The 20,995-nt window shown below is 54.8% G+C and overlaps 1 protein-coding gene across 5 annotated transcripts in view; it reads left to right on the top strand.

Moving 5' to 3' along the window:
* The window catches only part of NFIA (nuclear factor I A), a 438,948-nt gene that overhangs the window by 132,710 nt on the left and 285,243 nt on the right, over positions 1-20,995 (top strand). For 3 of the 5 annotated variants that reach the window (XM_038752098.1, XM_038752099.1, XM_038752100.1), the window contains exons 1-2: positions 4,134-4,203; positions 9,664-10,195. In XM_038752098.1, the coding sequence (XP_038608026.1) occupies positions 4,177-4,203; positions 9,664-10,195 (559 nt within the window). In that variant the 5' untranslated portion in view covers positions 4,134-4,176. Of the gene's footprint in view, positions 1-4,133; positions 4,204-9,663; positions 10,196-20,995 lie in introns of those variants that run through there. The other 2 variants (XM_038752096.1, XM_038752097.1) reach the window with 1 other exon arrangement.

Here is a 20,995-nt window from a genome sequence, read left to right on the forward strand (position 1 = left end):
AAGTGCTTAATAAATGTCATTATTATTATTATTATTATTATTATTATTATTATTATTATTACTAAACGCTTTCCAAACCAAAGGGTCTGGACTTGGTCCCTGCCCCCGGGTGGGGCTCCAGGCCTCCGCCCCCATTTTTTTCGGCGAGGGACCTGAGTCTCAGAGGAATGGAAAGGACTGGTCCAAGGTCACCCCGCAGATGAGATGCAGCATGGCTCAGTGGAAAGAGCACGGGCTTTGGAGTCAGAGGTCATGGGTTCGAATTCCGGCTCCGCGTGACCTTGGGCAAGTCACTTAACTTCTCTGAGCCTCTGTTACCTCATCTGTAAAATGGGGACTGACTGTGAGCCCAACGTGGGACAACCTGATCATCTTGTATCCCCTCCAGCGCTTAGAACAGTGCTTTGCACATAGTAAGCGCTTAACAAATGCCATTATTATTATTATTATTATGAGCGGCGGAGCCTGGCCTGAGACGCCGTGTCTACTACATGTTTAGTCCTCGGGGCGGGCTCCCTCTGCCCTACCCCCTTTCCCTTTCCTCACAGCACTTGTATATATTTGTACATATTTATCACTCTATTTATCTTTTTGTACATATTTATTACTCTATTTGATTAATGATGTGTATATAGCTATAATTCTATTTATTCTGATGGTATGGACACCTGTCTACTTGTTTTGTTTTGTTGTGTCTCCCACTTCTAGACTGTGATTCCGTTGTTGGGTAGGGACCGACTCTATATGTTCCCGACTTCAACTTCCCAAGCGCTTAGTACAGTGCTCTGCACACGGTAAGCGCTCACTAAATACGATTGAATGAATGAAAGAGAGGCAGCACGGCCTAGAGGATAGAGCCCGGGCCTGGGAATCAGGAGGTCGTGGGTTCTAATCCTGGCTCCGCCACTCGTCCGCTGGGTGACCTTGGGCAAGTCCCTTCTCTGGGCCTCAGTTCCCTCCTCTGTAAAATGGGGATGAAGACTGTGAGCCCCATGTGGGACAACCTCATGACCTTGTATCTCCCCCAGCGCTTAGGACAGGGCTGCACACATAGTAAGCGCTTAATGCAGAGAAGCAGCGTGGCTTAGTGGAAAGGGCCCGGGCTTGGGAGTCAGAAGTCATGGATTCTCATCCCGGCTCTGCCACTTCTCTGCTGTGTGACTTTCGGCAAGTCGCTTAACTTCTCTGGGCCTCAGTTCCCTCATCTGTAAAATGGGGATTAAGACTGTGAGCCCCACGTGGGACAACCTGATAATAATAATAATAATGATGGCATTTATTAAGCGCTTACTATGTGCAAAGCACTGGTCGAAGCGCTGGGGAGGCTACAGAGTGATCAGGTTGTATCACCTTGTATCCTCCCCAGTGCTTAGAACAGTGTTTTGCACATAATGCGCGCTTAACAAATGCCATTATTATTATTATTACTATTATTATTATTAACAAATACCATTATTATTATTACCTCTTATCTCCCCCGGAGCTTAGTACAGTGCTTGGCACTTAATAAGCCCTTAACAAACACCATCATCATCATCATTATCACCTTGTCTCTTCCCCAGCGCTTAGTACTCAGTGCTGGGCACATAGTAAGCGCTTAACAAACACCAACATAATAATTAAGCCCTCAACAAACACCATCATCATTATCATTACCTTGTGTCTCCCCCAGTGCTTAGAACAGTGCTAGGCACCTAGTAAGCCCTTAACAAACACCATCATCACCATCATTATTACCCTGCCTCTCCCCCAGCGCTTAGTACAGTGCTGGGCACATAGTAGGTGCTCAACAAACACCATCATCGTTATCATTACCTGGTATCTCCCCCAGCGCTTAGAACAGGGCTGGGCACCTAATAAGCCCTTAACAAACACCATCATCACCATCATTATTACCCTGTCTCTCCCCCAGCGCTTAGAACAGCGCTGGGCACCTAGTAAGCCTTTAACAAACACCATCATCACCATCATTAGTACCCTGTCTCTCCCCCAGAGCTTAATACAAAGCTGGGCACATAGTAAGCGCTTAGCAAACACCAACATAATAAGCCCTCAACAAACACCATCATCATTATCATGACCCTGTCTCTCTTCCAGCGCTTAGAAGAGTGCTGGTCACCTCGTAAGCCCTTAACAAACACCACCATCACCATCATTATTACCCTTTCTCTTCCCCAGCGCTTAGTACAGTGCTGGGCACATAGTAAGCGCTTAACAAACACCAACGTAATAATTAAGCCCTCAACAAACACCATCATCATTATCATGACCCTGTCTCTCCCCCAGCGCTTAGAGCAGTGTTGCTCACCTCGTAAGCCCTTAACAAACACCACCATCACCATCATTAGTACCCTGTCTCTCCCCCAGAGCTTAGTACAGTGCTGGGCACATAGTAAGCGCTTAACAAACACCAACATAATAATTAAGCCCTCAACAAACACCATCATCATTATCATAACCCTGTCTCTCCCCCAGCGCTTAGAACAGTGCTGCTCACCTCCTAAGCCCTTAACAAACACCACCATCACCATCATTAGTACCCTGTCTCTCCCCCAGCGCCTAGTACAGTGCCGGACACCTAGTAAGCGCTTAACAAACACCAACATAATAATTAAGCCCTCAACAAACACCATCATCACTCTCATGACCCTGTCTCTCCCCCAGCGCTTAGAACAGTGCTGCTCACCTCCTAAGCCCTTAACAAACACCACCATCACCATCATTAGTACCCTGTCTCTCCCCCGGCGCTTAGTACAGTGCTGGACACCTAGTAAGCGCTTAACAAACACCAACATAATAATTAAGCCCTCAACAAACACCGTCATCATTATCATAACCCTGTCTCTCCCCCAGCGCTTAGAACAGTGCTGCTCACCTCGTAAGCCCTTAACAAACACCACCATCACCATCATTAGGACCCTGTCTCTCCCCCAGCGTCTAGTACAGTGCTGGACACCTAGTAAGCGCTTAACAAACACCAACACAATAATTAAGCCCTCAACAAACACCATCATCATTACCTTGTCTCTCCCCCAGCGCTTAGAGCAGCGCTGCTCACCCCTTAAAACCTTAACAAACACCCCCATCACCATCATCACTACCCCGCCTCTCCCCCGGCGCTTAGCACAGTGCTGGGCTCCTAGTAAGCGCTCAACAAATCCCAACATTATTATGATTTTATTATGACGGACCGGCCTGCCATTCTCCATCGCAGGCCCGCTTGGCAAGGGTTGGGGGGGGGGGGGAGAAAGTGGGGGGACCCTCCCCCCCAAACCCAGCCCTTCCCACAGTTAATTAATCAATGATGGCCTTTATTGAGCGCTTACTATGTGCTAAGCGCTGATCCGGGCGAGTCACCTGGAGGAGGGGGGTGGGGGGGGACGCGTCCCCCCCCCAACCCCCCCCTCCAGCCCTCCCCTCGCCCCCCAAAAGTTTCCTCCGGCAGCCGCAGTGTGTCGATCTATTACGGTAATTACGGTATTATTTCCCCCAGGGGTCGTGACCTTTGGGGGGGGCTTTGGGGGATTTTTTTTTGGGGGGGGGTCTTGGTAGTGGGGGAGGATTGCGGCCGTCAGCATTGCAGCCGTGCCCTCCCCCTCCTCCTCCTCCCCTCCCTCCTCCTCCCCCTCCTCCCTTCCTCCTCCCCTTCCTCCTCCTCCTCCTCCTCCTCCTCCTCCTCCTCCTCCCGGCAGGCCGCGAGCGAGCAGAGCGTTTGTCAGCGGGTGGAGGCGGCGGCGGCGGCGGCGGCGGCGGGGGGAGCCGTGCCCGGGCAGGACGGGCAGGGCGGGCAGGGCAGGGCAGGGGCAGCGCTCCGCTTTCCAGGCCCGGGCCCCGGGGGCGATGCCCACGGCGGTCTAGGGGCCGGTGGGGGGGGTGGGGTGGGGGGGCCGGGGGGCGTCCAGGCCGGCCCTGCCCAGCCGTGCCCAGCCGTGCCCGCCTGCCGCAGTTGGGCAGAGTTGGAAATGTGAAAGCAAGAAGGGAGCCTTGATTTTTCTTCCCTCCCTCCCTCCCCCCCATCCCCTCCCCCCTCCTCTCTCTCTCTCTCTCTCTCTCTCTCTCTCTCTCTCTCTCTCTCTGTCTGTCTCTTTTTTCCACTCACACACACACACACACTCACTCACACCCCTCTCTCCAAACCACAACCCCCCCAGCCCCCCACCCCCCCACCAAGCAGTTATGTATTCTCCGCTCTGCCTCACCCAGGTAAGGACCGGTCTCTTTTTTTTTGGGGGGGGGGGAGTCGGTGCCCACCCGTTAGGGCAGGGGGCGAGGCCCCGATTGCCCCCCAAAGTAACTTTGGGGCCCTCCCGGGTGGGGTGCGGGTCCCTTTCCGCAGGCTCGGCTGTCGGGGTGGGGGGACATGGGGGGGTCGCGGGGATGGGCGGCTGGGGAGCGGAGTTGACCCCCCCCCAATCCCCATCCCTGGGTGGGAGTGAGTTTGGACACGGTTAAGGGTCCCGGACCCCCTCCTCTCCCACCTCCGTAGGGGCGGGGGGCTCCCCTAGGCCCCCCCCACCCAGGCCGACGCGGGGTCTTGGGGTACCCGAGGGAGCCCCCCCGGGTTTCCGCGTCCTGCCCTCGGGTTGGGGAAAGTTTGGGCCCCCCTGTCTCGCAGGAGTCGGGGCCCCCCTCCCCTAGAGTGCGGGGGTCTTGGGGACCCCCCGACTGTCCTTGACCTCCCCTCGGGTTGGGGAAAGTTTGGGCAGCCGGCTAGCCCAGCCGCAGCGCACAACTCCGGCCCAAGTTGCCAGCCCGCTCCAGCGGCCTCCGCTTGGGCATCATTTTTTTTTTTGGGGGGGGTCAACCCTGGAGGCCCCAAGTCCTCCCCTTCCTCCTCCTCCTGGCCCCCTCCCCCAGAGCACTGACCATGCTGGGGGTCGGGGGGAGGCGCACCCCCAAACCCAGCAGGACCGGCCACCCGGGCGGCCCCACTTTCCCCCACCATGGGCGACCCCCTCCCCTCCTCCCCTAGCCCCCCGAGATGATGAAGGGCGGTGGTTCGACTCAAAAATGATGATTGTTTGAGGGGGGGGGGGACTGGGGGGCGGTGGTTATTTTTAATAGCCCTCCACTTCTCTGTTCCCTCGCACGCTGGATAGGAATGGGCTTCGTATCCTTACACCCCCTTTTCTGAGCCCCCCCATACCTTCCCATCCCCCCCGGGAGAGAGTCGAGGGCCCCCATATCCAGACCCCCCCTTTTCCCCCCTTTCTCCTCCCTGCTAACTGTCCAGACATGGCTCTGTGCATACATAGCGGGAGATAACGGTTTAATCGCTGCAGACCAAAGCCCCCAGAATCCCCGCCCCCCCCCACCCCTTCCTCCCACCAGGCTCCGGCTATACCTTCCATATGGCCCCATTTTATTATTATTCCAGTCGAAGAGTAGTTATAATAGTTATTTCATCTCCAAAGACCCTTAATTGCATCTCTCCCGGTGAAGGGGGGTCTGCTTGGAAGGCCCACTGGGCGGGGGGGGGGCGGTGGTGGGGGGAAACTTGGAAACTTTTCCCGGAGCAGGCGACCAACTTCTGGGTTCAGGAACTCGGAAGCCCGGGCGGCGGAACTCGGCCACTTTTTAATTCCAAGCCGGCAGCCACTTCTAGGAAGGATGGAGTTAAAAAAGAGCGGGCGGGCGTCGCTTCCGAAAGAGTTGGAGCGCAGCGGGAGAAATGGAGAGTCCAGTCCTGCGGGAATGGTCTCCGGGGGGCCGTCCCCCCCATCTCCAAATCAGGGAGGGAGAGAGATTGGGAATAAAGGAGGGGAAGTCGGAAGTTTGCCGATAGAGTCCAGCCGGGGTCAGAAACCTGGGTCTCGAAAGGCAGAATGGTTCTCCCACTCCCCGTCCCCAAAAAGAGTGGGGTCTCGGCCTGCGGAGAGCTTCCCGCATCCAAGGCCGGGATGTCGGGTCCGGTCGACTGGACGGCTAGAGTCGGGCACCTTGGCCATCGTGGCACCCAACGATTGTCGAGGCGAACGTGCTCGGTCGCCTTTTGGGGAATGTGCCCCGGCCTGGTGGATCCGGAAGGCCTGGTGGAAATTCGACCGGGAGACTCGGTTCGGCATTTCAACCCTTTCACGGAGAAGATGAGGGCGAGATCGTTAATCGAAGTTGGGGGGGGCCGCCCTGTCTTAGGTTCTGCGATGGGAGAGGGGGAAGAGAAAAGAAAAGTTGAAAAGCCTCCCGAAAGGCCGTCCGAGCGTCCGGCCGGTTTCGGAGGAGAAAATAAAGCGATTTATGGATGAAAAGAAATTAATCCCCGAAAGACGGGAACGAGAGTAATGGCAGGACACGTGGACTTGGGGGAGAGATTTTTGTTCTCGTTACCAGGGAAATCCGAGCCGCCTTTAATTTACGTGCGCCTGTCATATCCCAAGCACATATCCCAAACTTTGGTCCTGCAGTCTCCCATCCTTGATTTATATCTGGGGTAACGCTCGAATGATTGTAGTTTGCAGGAATATCAACGTGAAGCGGTTCCTGTCTCTGGCTCGTTTCCAGGCAGACCGACGCTTCCCGTGCCGACTCAGAGCGGAGCTTTCGAAAGGGAGTTTGGGTCTGATTTTATCGATAGCCCGCCCGGGGGGTCTTGCCCACTCTGCCTCTGTCTGGATCCTGCAAACCCGCGGGCGATAGTCGGATCTCGCTCCCGGATTTTCCAATGTGGGAGAGTTCTAGACAGTGTGCATAAGCCTGGAGCAAATGCCTGAAAGTGGATCTGAAACAAAATCAGTAACAAAAACCGGAGCCGTAAACTTAGTGGCGTTGGACACTTTTGGGGTGTGTGTGTGCTGTGTGTGTGTAGGTATGGGGGGGGGTGTTACCTTTTTTTTTCTTCCCTTGAAAGGTAGTGTCTTGGAAAAATTCCCTCCCGCTGTAAAGTGTTTCAAAGGGTCCTCGAAAAAAGTTATTTTGAATCATTATTTTTTTATCGCTAGCGTGCGAGTAGCCTCTGTAAGGATAATGCCGTTTTCATTGGCCTTCCTTCAAAACTTTCAGGGAATAATAAATTAGAAAGACTTCCAATGTAAAATACGAGCCAGTTCATTGTTTAAAAAATACCCCCCAAACTACTTAGTTTGGTGTATTCTGATTCAGAAATCCGTCCAACATCTTCACGTTGGATAAACGGAGTTTACAGGTAAATTGTGATTCCGGAGATCAGCCGGCGGTGAGTGAGATTATAGATTCCCTTTACGAGAAAACCTTCAGTTGAGCCCCCCAGTTTTAAGCATCAGTTTAAAATAGAAGTGTTATAAATGTTTCTTGGAGTCGTGCTGCTTTTTGAGGAGATAGAGATTTTTCCAAGCGAACTGCGGGTCCCTCGCCAGGAAGGGCGAGCTATTCTTTTCATGAGAAAATGGAGCTGGGGCCTTTAGAGGGTTTTTTTTTGTGTGTGTGTGTGTGTGTGTTCATGAGTGTGTGTGCACTCACTTTATATTTCAGCTTTAAGGCAGACTAACAGAATTTGTTGCCGAACAGCCCCGTCCTCTATATTCGGCGGTGTGTGTGTGTGCGTGTTTGTGTGTGTGTGTTTGTATGTGTGTAAGGGGGGGGGCAATGGTTCCATGAGAAGTCTTGTTTAAAGCCTAAAAAGTGTCGCCGTTTTCGCGTTTCCGACCATGTGCCCAGATTTCAGTCACATCTCAGTTTGATGACAGGCTTCTGCCAGTTCATCCCAGGAGCCAGCGTTCACCTCAACAGATAAACTTTGACTCCGAGAAAGGCCCTTCCTTAGTTTCTCAACTTCCCCACGGGCGGGGGGCCGACGCCGGCAGAGGGGCACCGAGCCACCGGCCCTCTCTCCGGTCTTCTTTCTAAGTAACTCTTCCTCCCGCCCCTTCCAAAAGGCGCCGGCCGCTGCCTTCTCCCGCTTCTTTTGAATTTCCTGGCTGAAAGCAGGGAGCCTTTTAGCAAACTTTATTGAAACATGAAACCAGAATCTTCAGCCGGAGAGGAGAAACATAAAGGTGCCAGTGCCCGGTGTGATTTATTTCATTTCTCATGGAGCACGTTAGTGCCTATTTGCTCCCAATTACCACGAGGTTGGCCCGGTGGCTGGGACTCCTCTTTGTTCCAGCCCCCGGGATTTTCCCATTTCCCCCGTCTGCCCGGGGAAAAGGAGAATATTTGCCTCTTTTCGGGCTGTTGCTTGAGGGATCACCGTTCGGACGTGCTCCAGAGCCGACAAAGGGCTCCGTGAGGGAGTTGCGTTGGCGGGGTGGGGGCCGGAGGAGGTCGGGAGGCCGGGGGGCCGGGAGTAGTCGGACCACGCACGTTGGAAAGTAGCTACACGGTCAGAAAGACCCTTTGAGTTGGAGTGTGCCAGAGGCCATTATTTAATTTATGTTTCTTTTCCCCCTCTGAAGGAAAAAATAAAAAGGAAAACCCGCCAACAAAACGGGACCCTCCTCATTTGTTCGAAAGTCAAGAACCCGTTTTTTTTCAGGGGGGCGAAAGTGTCACGGAAGACCAAGTCGGTGATAGGATTTGGGTGCCGGGGGAGGGCCTGCCGGATTTATTTTCCTCGGCGTTTCTCCGTTTCCTCAGGAGCTGGGCCAAAACCCTCCGTCCCCACCCTTGGAATTCCGCTGGGTTACCTGGCAGGCGCCCCCATGTAATTTTTAAGATCCGAGCGAGCGGCCCTCCTCGCGGGATATTTATTGGCGTTCCCGGAGCCGCTCTCGCTCTTCCCCTTTCCACAGGCGACAGAACCTGCAGCGGTACTTTTACCCAAAGCCCGTAATCCTGTTAGGCGAACCGATCAGCGTGTCTATTTTATCAGTTGCTCCGACCCAGAAATAATTAGATACATATTTGGAATGTGGTGGGAACGTCCAGGTTGGGGCTCCCTCTCTCGTCTCTTCCCCTCCATTTGTAAATTCCAAGTAGCCAAAGAGTTTTGCTCTCGGGGCCCCAACTTCGGAGCGACTCTTGGCTGAAATTCGGGCGCGGCCGAGGATCCCGGGAATCCCGCTTTTTGACCCGGCGTCGGGCCGTAAAGGGCCCGAGCGTTCCCCCCGCTCCGGTCCCCGCGCGGTCCTCCGGCCAGGAGGAAGCGTGATAAATGGGGATATCGCGGCCGCCGGGTTGTTTCTGTGGCGGGCGGGAAACTTTCACAGCGCCACGAGTTCGCCGTTTGTAAATACACCTTGAGAAGAAGCAGAGTCAAAAAAAAAACACGAAAAAGAAAGGAGGCATTTCCCCCTGCCTTCGCCCTCCACGTGCGAACACCGATTGGCACCGAAAGGTTTCGGGCCTGCCAAATTGGCCGGTGTGTCCTGGCTCCCCGCGCGCCAGTGGGGTCAGGGCGGGAGCAGAGTCAGATCCGCGGAGGTCAGCTTCCTGCCGGGCGGGCCGCCCTCATTCGATGCGGAAAATGGGCCCCGGTGAACCGAGGGGACTCCCGACCCGGGGCGGGAGGGGGTGAAGAAGGCCGCGTTTCGCCCTCCTTTCTGGCGCGGGGCACCCGGGGGCGGGGGGACGGGCGCGGGGACGGTGAAACGGGGTCCGGCCTCCGGCCGCCGCCTTCCCCCGGGACGTGGGCCCTGGCCCCGGCGGATCCCGTCGGAGTTTCTCCCGACACGAGGAGACGCGCCTCGCCGGGCCGGGAAGCCTCGCTCGGGTGCTGACGGGCCACCTGTGTCTTGTCCTCTCTTCCAGGATGAGTTCCATCCCTTCATCGAAGCACTTCTGCCCCACGTCCGGGCGTTTGCCTACACGTGGTTCAACCTCCAAGCCCGAAAGCGAAAATACTTCAAGAAGCACGAGAAGCGCATGTCGAAAGAAGAAGAGAGGGCCGTGAAGGACGAACTGCTGAGCGAGAAGCCCGAGGTCAAGCAGAAGTGGGCGTCCAGGCTCCTGGCGAAACTCCGGAAGGACATCCGGCCCGAGTACCGCGAGGATTTTGTGCTCACCGTCACGGGGAAGAAGCCCCCGTGCTGCGTTCTCTCGAACCCAGACCAGAAGGGGAAGATGAGAAGGATTGACTGTCTCCGCCAGGCCGACAAGGTCTGGAGGCTGGACCTGGTCATGGTGATTTTATTTAAAGGTATCCCGCTCGAAAGTACTGATGGCGAACGCCTGGTTAAGTCCCCACAGTGCTCGAACCCCGGGCTTTGCGTCCAGCCCCACCACATAGGGGTGTCCGTTAAGGAACTCGATTTATATTTGGCGTACTTTGTGCACGCGGCAGGTAAGTGTGCGGTCGGGGCGTCTGCCCGGTCTCCCGGGCGTCCGTCTTTCGTCTGTGCGGGACCCCGCGTCCGGCGGGCCGCGGGGCGCTCGGCGCCGGGGTGGGCTGCTCGGGGGCAGCGGGCCGGGCGACCGTGGCGGAGCGCAGGCTGAATTGAAGCACGGGTCGTCGTGGGGAAGGCCCGACTGTGACTGGGGCGTGCAGGGGATGGGCCGGGATCAAAAGGGAGGAGCTGGGGGGGTCTCCTCAGCGGCCCGATCCCGGCCTCGGGAGGAAGACCATGGATGGAGGGTCCGATCTCCGCCCAGAGCGGGGAGCCATGGCGGGCGACGGGCCTGGGCGGAGGGCGCGTGTCGAGAGAGGTGGTACAGGGGTCGTGAGCGGCGGGACCGGGCCGGGGCGACCTGACCCCGGCCGTCGGGCAGGACGCCGCGCCCAGCCCAGACCGGCCGGGGGTGGGGGGGCGCCCAGCGAATCGGATGGAATGATGCATTTTTACCTTCCCTCCGCCGGCCCCTAGACAAAAGGCATATTGTGTTATCGAAAGCTCAAGTCTTGTGTAACGTGTTGACTTTTCATATGTACATACCGGTCTTGCTAGATTGCCTTCATAGTAATTATTGAGCCGGAGGGAAGGAGGTGGTGGAATCTTACCAGTAGCTTTGTTTTTTTTTTTGTTTTGTTTTGTTTTGTTTGGTTCTTTCCTTCTCTCTTCTTCCTCCCCCGCCCCCCACCCTCCCTTTGTAAGAAGAAGATCTCGAAATTCGACGGGGTCCGATTTTTACTCGGCCGCCAGTGGGCCCAAACCGGTCCGGTCAGCAGGGTGGACAAAGCGTTGGAGCCGGTGGGCGGGGAGGGAGCCCCGTGCCCGATGGTGGTTTCCAGACCCCGGCGCCCTCCGAAATACGGTCCTCCCATACCCGAGCCCCCCGGGGTTCCACGGTGAAAAGCAACGGGAATTAAACGGTTCGCTCTCTAGAGCGGCTCTTCAGCCAAACATGGCGACCCCGACCCTTGGTGTCTCCCGCGTTGGGTGGCGGGGGTGACGAGGCCCCGTTTCGGTTTCGGACGCGGGGGTCATTCGTCCATTCGATCGTCTTTATTGAGCGCTTACTCTGTGCAGAGCACTGTACTAAGCGCTTGGGAAGTACGAGTTTGCAACGTATAGAGATGGTCCCTACCCAACAGCGGGCCCGCAGTGGCGGACGGGTGTGGAGGCCCTGGGTGAGAGAGAAGCCGGCGAGTTAAGGAAGAGACTTCCACTTTGGGTTCCCCTCTCCCGTGCCTTCGGGGCCGGAGGAAGGCCCGGGTTCGACCAGCTGAGAAATTTGAGCCACGGGCGGGTCAGGGCGGGGTGAGAGAACAGCCAGCCGCGGGGCACGAGGCTTCGGAAGCGGCACAGGGCACATCTTCCTCGACCGTTGCCACGTGTCTGTCCGGCGGTCCGTCCCCCGGGGGCCCGGTTGGCGCCAGGCGGCCCCCTACCCGGCGACCCAGTGGGACGCACGAAGTCGGGGGGCTGGGGGATCCGCCCTCCCTTCCCGAGCGATCCGTCGAGAGCGCGGATCGGGCTTCCTCGGCTTGATGCTTCCCGTTGCTTCCCAGAATCCTCGGCCGCGCCTGAATTTCAGCCAACTCGACAGCCATTGGTCCTGGTAGGCCTGCAGTAATGGCAGCTTCTGCTGTGTGCGCAACAGGAAAATCACAAAAGAAAATATTAAGGGCCCTTTGTCCCGAAATGTCTTAGCCCCGCGCGAAGGGGTTTTCTGATGACCCGCGATTTAGGAAAGGGAAGTTGCCAGGACAAATATTAGGTGGGTTGGTCAACTTGCCTATAACTGATTTGACAAGCATCTGTTAGAGAACTGAAGATTTGTAAACACGAAACAATGTTTTTACCTCCTTAAAAGTTTTGAGAAGTTGCCAGGATTGGCAAGAGGCACAGACTCTGAAACGTGCTTGAAGATATGTGCCAAAACCATTGTGGACTTTTCACCCACAGCGCTTATTCCTCTCTCCCGTTTTCATTCTCTCCCTCTCTCATGCCTGCTTGCGCTCACTCGCTCTCCCTCACTCGCTCTCCCGCTTCTCCGATTTGCGGCCTCTTCTAAGATGGCTTATTCTAGTCGATGAGACCTCCTCGCTCCCCCCCGTGCTCCCTCAAACCCTCAAACGGGGTGGGCCGATTATCGCTCAGGGCCTCCCCCATTTTCCAGGAGGGAATATGTCTCCTGTCACGCGGGAGGGAATCCTCAGAGTCCGCGCGGATCCGATCGTATCGAGGGAACGGCCATCTCGCTCTCGCGGACTCTTTTGAGGCGCGGAACGTCAGTCCGAGAGCTCGAGTGGCATTTGGAAGGGCGGGGGGGGATTTTGGTTCTTGGCGGATGGAGCGATAATAATAATAAAAAATAATAATAGTGGTACTTGTTAAGTGCTTACTATGTGCCGAGCACTTTTCTAAGCACTGGGGTGCATACCAGTTAATCAGGTTGGAAGATGGGGCAAGAAATAGTAATAATAATAATGATAATAATGATGGCATTTTTTAAGTACTTACTATGTGTGGAGCACTGTTCTAAGCACTGGGGGGATACAGGGCGATCAGGTTGTCCCACGTGGGGCTCACAGTCTTAATCTCCATTTTACAGATGAGGTAACTGAGGAGGCACAGAGAAGTGAAGTGACTTGCCCAAGGTCACACAGCTGACAAGTGGCGGAGCCGGGATTAGAACCCAGGACCTCTGGCTCCCAAGCTCGGTCTCTTTCCTCTGGGCCATGCTGTTTCTCTTAAGAAAGAGGACGGAGACCCGAGGGGCGGCGAGGCCTAGTAGAAGGAGCCCAGGCCCGGGAGTTGGGTTCTAATCCCGGCTCTGCCTCTTGCCCACTGCGGGTCCTTGGGTGAGTTGCTTGACTGCCCTGGGCCTCGGCATTCTATTCTGTAAAATGGGGATTCCACACCCTTTCTCCCTCTGACCGTGCTCGACCCGATGATCGTACGTCTCCCCCGGCTCAGGGCCCAAAACCGCATTTATTTTTCTCCGGTATTCCACGTCCCGTCGTCTGGACGGAGGTCACCCCGGGAGCGACACTGCTCTCCCTCAAAGCAGAGAAGGCCAGTAGCATCTCTCCCCCTCCCAGATCTCCCGACCGCCTGGAAACCCCGTCTTAGCGCGGCCGAGACCGTCCCCTCGGCGAGGCGGGACGGCGGAGCGGATTTACGACCGGGCCTCCAGCGGGCGATGTGTATCGAACCTCCCTTATATACCAGGCACGTGGCAAGGTCACGTTTAAGTTGTTAAGGCCTGTAACCCCGCCACCAGGCATCTGACCCCGGAGATAAAGTTAACCTTTGTTCATTAGTAGGCACTCAACCGAGAACTTTCCAGAGGGGCTTTTTTTTTTCCCTTTCTGTTTTTTTTTTTTTTTTTAAAGCGACTTCAGTCGAACTTCTGCTAATGTAATCAGATGGGAGAAAAGACTCAATTGAGGTAGTTAAATTTTGCGAGAGGTCAGACTCTGAAAGACCCGTCTCCTGGACAGAGGTGGCTTGTTATCGGCGAGGTCACAAAGAGCAGCGAAGAGCTTTATTTTTTGACGCTCGTCGCGGTCGGCTTCGTGGGCGGGGTGTTCTCTGGGCAGTGACTCTCCCTCCCCTTTCCCCCCTTGTCCCTTCCCCTCTCCCCCCAAAAAACCCCCTTGTCTCTCCTCCCCCACCAAAAAAAATCACGGCATAAATGGGGTTATCCGTGAACTCATATTTACATTGTTTCGAGAGCGGAGGCCAGAGCCCTGGAAGACTTGGGCTGCCTCCGTCCATGTGAAATCAATACTAATAATCATGGTATTTATTAAGCACTTACTGTGTGCCAGGCACCGTCCTAAGCGCTGCGGTAGATACAAGATAATCGGGCCGGACACGGTCCCCGTCCCACATAGGGCTCACGGACTCAATCCCCGTTTTACAGTCAAAGTAACCGAGGCATAGGTATTATGGTATTTAATAATCATGGTATTTGTCAAGCAGTTACTATGTGCCAGGCACTGTACTCAGCACTGGGCTAGATACAAGCGAATCGGGTTGGACACAATCCCTGTCCCACGTGGGGCTCACAGTCTCAATCCCCATTTTCCCGTTGAGGGAATTGAGGCACAGAGAGGTGAAGTGACTTGCCTGAGGTCATCCCACAGACGGGTGGCGGAGCCGGGATTAGAACCCAGGTTCTTCCGATCCCAGGCCTACTGGGCCACGCTGCGGCTGAATTTGCCGAGGGGCCGGACCTGCCGTGAGCGTCTCAATCTTGAAGCGGGCCCGATTACGTTGAACTTGGGGCATTTTTATTTCAGATTCACCACCCCCAACCAAGATACCCGTGGCACAGTTTCCGAAGGGGACTCCCCCAGTCATTTCAAATAAAACTCGGGGGTCCTGGGGGTCGCCCACCCATTCTCAGCCAGAGAGGAACATGACTTTTTTTTTTCTTTTTTTGGCACGGTTATCTTTGAGTACCGTTGTTATCGATCGTGACTGCATTAATCCAGTTAATAGCTTCAGACCGTTCGGCCTGAAGCCGGGGCGTGATGTGAAAAGTGTTCTCGGCTCACCAAACGTCACAGAAAGAGCCGCTCTTGGTGCTTTGGCAAGCGCCGAGAGCTGCTCTCGGAAGGTGTTGTACCCGATAAAGAATTGCCGTTTGCCACATTCCATCCACCGTATTGTTAATTTAATTATCCTGGGGCGAAAGCTCATACTCAATTATTCAGATGACTTTCTTCTTTTGCTCCCGGACACCCTACTCCTTCCTTCGCTGCGCGTTTCGAAGACGTTTAGTACGATTTCGGCTTTGGCGTTGCCGTTCCCCCGTAGGGTCATGGAGAAAGCCCGCGGTACGCAGGTCGACCAGATGGTTGTGTTGACAGATTGAGAACTCACTTCCCACCGCTGAAGAGCAGGTGTAAGATCGGGAGGGACGGAGAGACACTGAGAGACAGCGAAAGAGATGGGGTGGGGAAAGGAAGGGAGAGAGAAAGAGAGACAGAGATCCCAGGTTGGACTGTGAGCCCACTGTTGGGTAGGGACCGTCTCTATATGTTGCCAACTTGTACTTCCCAAGCGCTTAGTACAGTGCTCTGCACACAGTAAGTGCTCAATAAATTGATTTCAGAACACTCTGTACACCCTTCTTGCACCGAGCATTTTCAAAGACCCGATCTTCCAAGGCAGGCAGAGGCCAAACTCAGCCCGGGACCCGTGAAGTGAAATATCTTGAGCCCCATGTGGGATCTGGCTATATCAATCGTATTTATTGAGCACTTACTGTGTGCAGAGCACTGTACTAAGTGCTCTATTGTTATATAAATATACAGCTATGTTGTTTCTAACAGCGTTTAATGCAGTCCCAGGCCTGTAGTAAGTACCGAAAAGTCCATTATTATCGCTACCATTCTTGTTGTCGTCATCCCTGGGCGAAATCTCCAGGATCGTCTAGGATCCTTTTATTTAAAGATCCTGGCTGCCTGCCTCTAATTCTGCTGTACTAAAAGCCCTCCTCCCTCTCCAAACCCACATCAGCCCTAAACGTCCTGAACATCCGAAATGCAATGCGGAGAAGTTAGATCTTATATTTCCACTGGGGGGGGGGGGGGGGGGGGGGGGGGGAATAAAATAAAATTCAAAAAGGGTTTCCCCAGGAGCTTTTAGAAGTTTGTACCCAGATTTCCATCTGTGTGTCTGTGTGTGTCTGGTTCCCCACCCCCAGAATGAACTTGTATTTGGGAAGAGGGACCCAGTCGCATTTGCCAGGAGCAGGATTTCGTCCGAGACACCTGCTTTCCGCTCGCCGGCTGGGATGGGGGGTGGGGGAGGGACGTGCCCTTGGCGGTGGCAGCGGCAGTGCCCGCTTTGGTCCCCCCCGCCCGCAGGAGCGGCCGGGGAAACCGCCGTGCTCTCGCCCGAGACGCTGGCACCGGTACAATCATGTGTTTTAACTTTCTCCTTTCTCCCACCCCGACCAGCCAACCCCAAACCAACAGGGCCTCAAATGTGCTTTTAATACTCGCAGGATGTCTTCTAGATACGAAAGCATGATTCGTTCAGCGTGTGGCACCAACAGTAGCCAGGAGGGAAGCGGGGAGGTGGGGCGGGGGGCGTCCCGGGCCGAGCGAGAGAAACTCGGAGCCCCTCTGGCCGCCACATTGAAGCGGCATCTCGGAGCGGACGTCATCCCGTCGCCAGCCGCGAGGCCCGCGGAGACTCCCCAACGCCTCCGGCCGGGTTTCCGAAAGGGCCTGCGCTTTTGCATTCCCCTCCTTTCCCACCCCGCGATGAATAGCATTAATTTCAGTCTATTTAAGGCAAGTGTGGGAGAAACCACAGGCTTTGTTGTGGCCACCGCACACAGTCGAGCGTTCGCCGAAGACCCGGAGCCGCGCGTCCCTCTTCGTCTCCGGCGGCGTCGTCCTCGTCGTCGGCGGCGGGAGAAGTTCTGATCGCTCGCAAATGGCACCGCGGATTAGAGGAAACAACCCGCGTGCTCGGAACCGAAGGCGGAATGGGGAAAACTCCCTCTCCGACCAGAGCGCGGGCAGGTCTCCCTGCCCGGCCAGCTTCCCGCTTTGGGAAGATTCTCCCCGGTGGCCCCCAGGTCCCGGGACCGCTTCCGACTCCGAGGTCCGGCCCGGGCGGAGGAGGAAACCGATGCCCGTTGCTAATGAGTTGTGCCTACTGATCCCCCGGCGCTTGGTTCGATGCCACGTGCGTCGTAAGCGCTTAACGGATACCACGGCGGGCATTAGTTGTTTTTGTTCCCCGAAACTCGCCCAGCGGGCCAGGGGAAGAGCCGGGCTACAAACTGACATTTCAGTTCCATTCCCTTGTCACACCGCTTTCTGTGAGCAGTGCAGGCTTGGATTTTATAGATATATGTATATTTTGCTTGTATCCACTCCTGCGCTTAGTACAGTGCCTGACACATAGTAAGCACTTAAATACGATTATTGTTATTAATCAATCAATCATATTTATTGAGCGCTTACTGTGTGCAGAGCACTGTACTAAGCGCTTGGGAAGCACAAGTTGGCAACATATAGAGACAGTCCCTACCCAACAGTGGGCTCACAGTCTAAAAGGGGGGATTATTTTATACACACACACACACGTATATATGTATATAAATACGTGTGTGTGTTCATATATATGTATTATTCAGTTCAAATCCTCAGAAATTTTGTTTCCAGCAGACACCAAACCCCCAACCCAAGTGTCCACCCCGTCCATCTTCCTGCCACCCCCCATCCCACGGGCCCGTGGGTGAAAACCACTGCTCCGTCAGAGTCCGGCTGATTCTCGGCCACAGGTCAGGGTGAGGAAGGGTCCGGGGGAGACACAGAGGCAGGCTCTCCCCCACCGCCCCGCCGTTACCTGCGAAGAGACATTCACTTCAGGAAACTCTCAGCTGTCTCCAGAATCCTTAGCGGAAGCCCCTTTTGGTGAAACGGGATTTGGAAGGGGGCGAGTCGGCCGGACACCGTTCCACTCTGGCTGGCGGGAGGGAGATCTCCCTCCGCTCCCAACATCTCTCACTCTTTCTCCCCTTTCTGTCTCTGTGCCTCTCTCTCTGTGTCCAGTCCTGGGGGACACCCACTCCCCTCTGCAGTTCCGACCTCCCCGGGGGTCTAGAAGAGTCCCAGTCTTCCCATCCCAGAGCAGCATCTTCCATTTGTGAGCGGGGCCGGGGCCCGGCTCCCGGGGTGGAAACGGAGGGCTGAACGTTGGCGTGAGCCCATTCATGGTCAGTGCCGGTGCACTGGGGGAGAAGTAAAATCCAGACAAAGGAACCTCTTTAATTTTTTGTTCTTGGGGAGGTTGATTTTTTTTCTTTTTTTTTTTATGAGGTGCAAGCAAACAAATTATCAAAGAAAAGGACCCCGGCGGTAGCACGATTTTGTTTTGTTTTTTTTCCAAGCTGAACTTGGATAAAAGAGTCTCCGGGGGAAAAAAAAAAAAGACCACCACAAACTCCACACCCCAAATCCCTCCCAGTGAGATTTTTTCCTTTACTGTCGAGCAGGAAAACTTCAACAGCCGCAGTGTAAAGCTCCTTTCCCGGCGCCAGATCCGGAGAGCGGGGACAGTCTCCGTCCCGGTCCGAGGTTTGGTCCCAGAGAGTCTCCCTCTAGAGAGCTTAGAGTTTGAACGTCTTTCGGGAAGGATTGGGAAGGCCCGATCGGCCGTGGGCGCTCCTAAGGAGCAACGATTTGGGGCTTTGGCCACTGTTCTCCCCGCATTCTTCCCCGAGGGCTCATCCGGCAGATGTCCCTGAGCGAATCCCCGTGAAATGGAATGGAAACTCTTATTCATTCATTTATATTGAGCGTTTAGTGTGTGCAGAGCACTGTACTAAGCGCTTGGAAAGTAAAATTCAGCCACAAATAGAGACAATCCCTGCCCATAACGGGCTCACAGTCTAGAAGGTGGGAGACAGGCATCAACACAAGTAAACGGGCATCAATAGCATCAATATAAATAAATAGAATTATAGATAAAAACGCATCATTAATATTGATTTCTCGCTCGGGAGTATTTATTGAGCATCCACTGTGTGCGGAGCACTGAAATGAGCGGTTGGGAGAGCACGTTGGCATTAACAGACACGACGTGGGCCTTGAGGAGTGATCTGTCCGCTTCAGGGAGGCGCGCTAAACTGCTTTTGGGCCGGAAAGGAGAAGAGTGGATACTTAGGTGACTCTTTATGAAACCAGGTAGAAAAAGGTCCAGGGTCGGAGAAGAGGGAAGTGATCAGGCAAGCAGAATTTTATTTCCGGTGGAGTAAGAGGGAAGAAGAAGGAGTTCGTAACGGGTTTCAGCCGAGCGGATTCAGCCGACTTCGGGTGGAATCGCGGTGACTGGGAAAGGCCCTTCCGCCTGGAAACTGGAAGCGATGTGAGCAGCATTTCGGGCCGGACTTCCCAAACGGGAATCTCTGATGGGTGGCGGGAAAGGCCAGTCGGAAGATGAGTCGTTAGGAGCGCATCGTCCTAATTCGCCTCTGCTTTTGGCTTTGAGTGACCCCTCTGGGGACCCTCGAGAGGTCATTTTGGCGGGGAGGATGGAGTGTAGTTTTCTGAGTAGGAAGGAGCCCGGCCTAGTGGATAAAGCCCAGGCCTAGGAGCCAGAGGATTTAAGTTCTTATCCCGGCTCCACCACTTGCGTGCTGTGTGACCGTGGGCAAGTCACTTCACTTCTCTGGCCTCAGCTACAAAATAGGGATTCAATACCTGTTCTCCCTCTGACTGGTAGCCCCATGTAACCTGATTAACTTGTATTAATTCGTTCATTCAATCGGATTTATTGAGCGCTTACTTTGTAGTAAGCGCTTATCTGCCCCAGCGCTTAGAGTAGTGCTTTGATGCACGGAAAGCTCTCTAATAAATAATGATAATAATAATAATAATGATGATGGCATTTGTTAAGCGCTTACTATGTGCCAAGCACTGTTCTAAGCGCTGGGGGGGATACAAGGTAATGAGGTCGTCCCACCTGGGGCTCACAGTCTTAATCCCCATTTTCCAGATGAGGTAACTGAGGCCCAGAGAGGTGAAGCGACTTGCCCAAAGTCACACAGCTGACAGGTAGCGGAACTGGGATTAAAACCCACGACCCCTGACTCCCAAGCCCGGGCTCTTTCCACTGAGCCGCGCTGCTTCTCGATGCCCTTAAATGTCCTTTAAAAAAAAAAAAGAAAAGGAAAGGAACCGGACAGAGGCTCTGAGTAGGCGAGGATATCTGGCACCAGCCTTCCTCCTCACTCACTCACTCAATCGTATTTATTGAGCACTTACTGTGTTCAGAGCACCGTACTAAGCGCTTGGGAAGTACAAGCTGGCAACATATAGAGACGGTCCCTACCCAACAGCGGGCTCACACAGAAACTACCGCGACGCCCTACGTTTCTGGAAGCAGGTGCGTTTCTCCCCATTTGGTGGATGGGAAAACCGAGGCGCCTGGAAGGTGAGGGGAATCTCGCCGAGGTAGCGGAAGGGTCGGCCGACCTGGGATTACTGGAGAGGAGGGGGTGCTGACCGCCGGCCCCTCCGCACCCCCCCGCCAAGCACAACTCAGGCTTTGTCTAGCTGCTGAGTGGGTCCCCGCGATTGGAAGAAAGTAGAGACAAAAGGTGATCACACTTAAGCGGCTTTACAGAGTTTGTGGATTCACGAACACCCGTTTTCCTCCTTCTGGGCCATGGCTGGTAGCTTACGATCCCTGGCCCACTGGTGGTAGAGTGAAAATGACAATGCGGGGGACTTTTTTAGGAAAGCAGTTTTAAAATTTGTATGTTTTTGTGCACAGCAGCTGCCTTGCCAAGCTGTTGTCTTTGTTGCCATGGTTTTTTGTGGGGTTTTTTTTTTTTTTGTATGTGTGCCAGGACACGATGGGAGAGCGCGTTATTGGGTGAGATGTCGCTATGGTGAGTCACCGAGCTCTCCCTGATTGGCGGATGCGGGGTTGGGAGAACTATTTGGCAGGGAACGACCCGGGAGCCGTGATGGGACCGAGTTCCCTTTTTTGTGTCTGGAAAATCGGGAAAATCCACCGCTCCCTCCCGGCCCCCGCCCGTGAGGGGTCGGGGTTCCTCCGGCACGAAGGCCGGGCCGTCGGCGGGGTTTGGTGTCCCGTGCCGAGCGGTCCCTGCCGGATCGGTACAGAGCACTTCAGAGAGGACAGCGGGGTTGGTACGCGTGATTCCCGTCCTCAGGGGACTTCCACTCTACTGTGTGCGGAGCGCTGGATTACTTGGG

Source organism: Tachyglossus aculeatus, chromosome 10, assembly GCF_015852505.1.
Source record: "Tachyglossus aculeatus isolate mTacAcu1 chromosome 10, mTacAcu1.pri, whole genome shotgun sequence".
Taxonomy (NCBI): domain Eukaryota; kingdom Metazoa; phylum Chordata; class Mammalia; order Monotremata; family Tachyglossidae; genus Tachyglossus; species Tachyglossus aculeatus.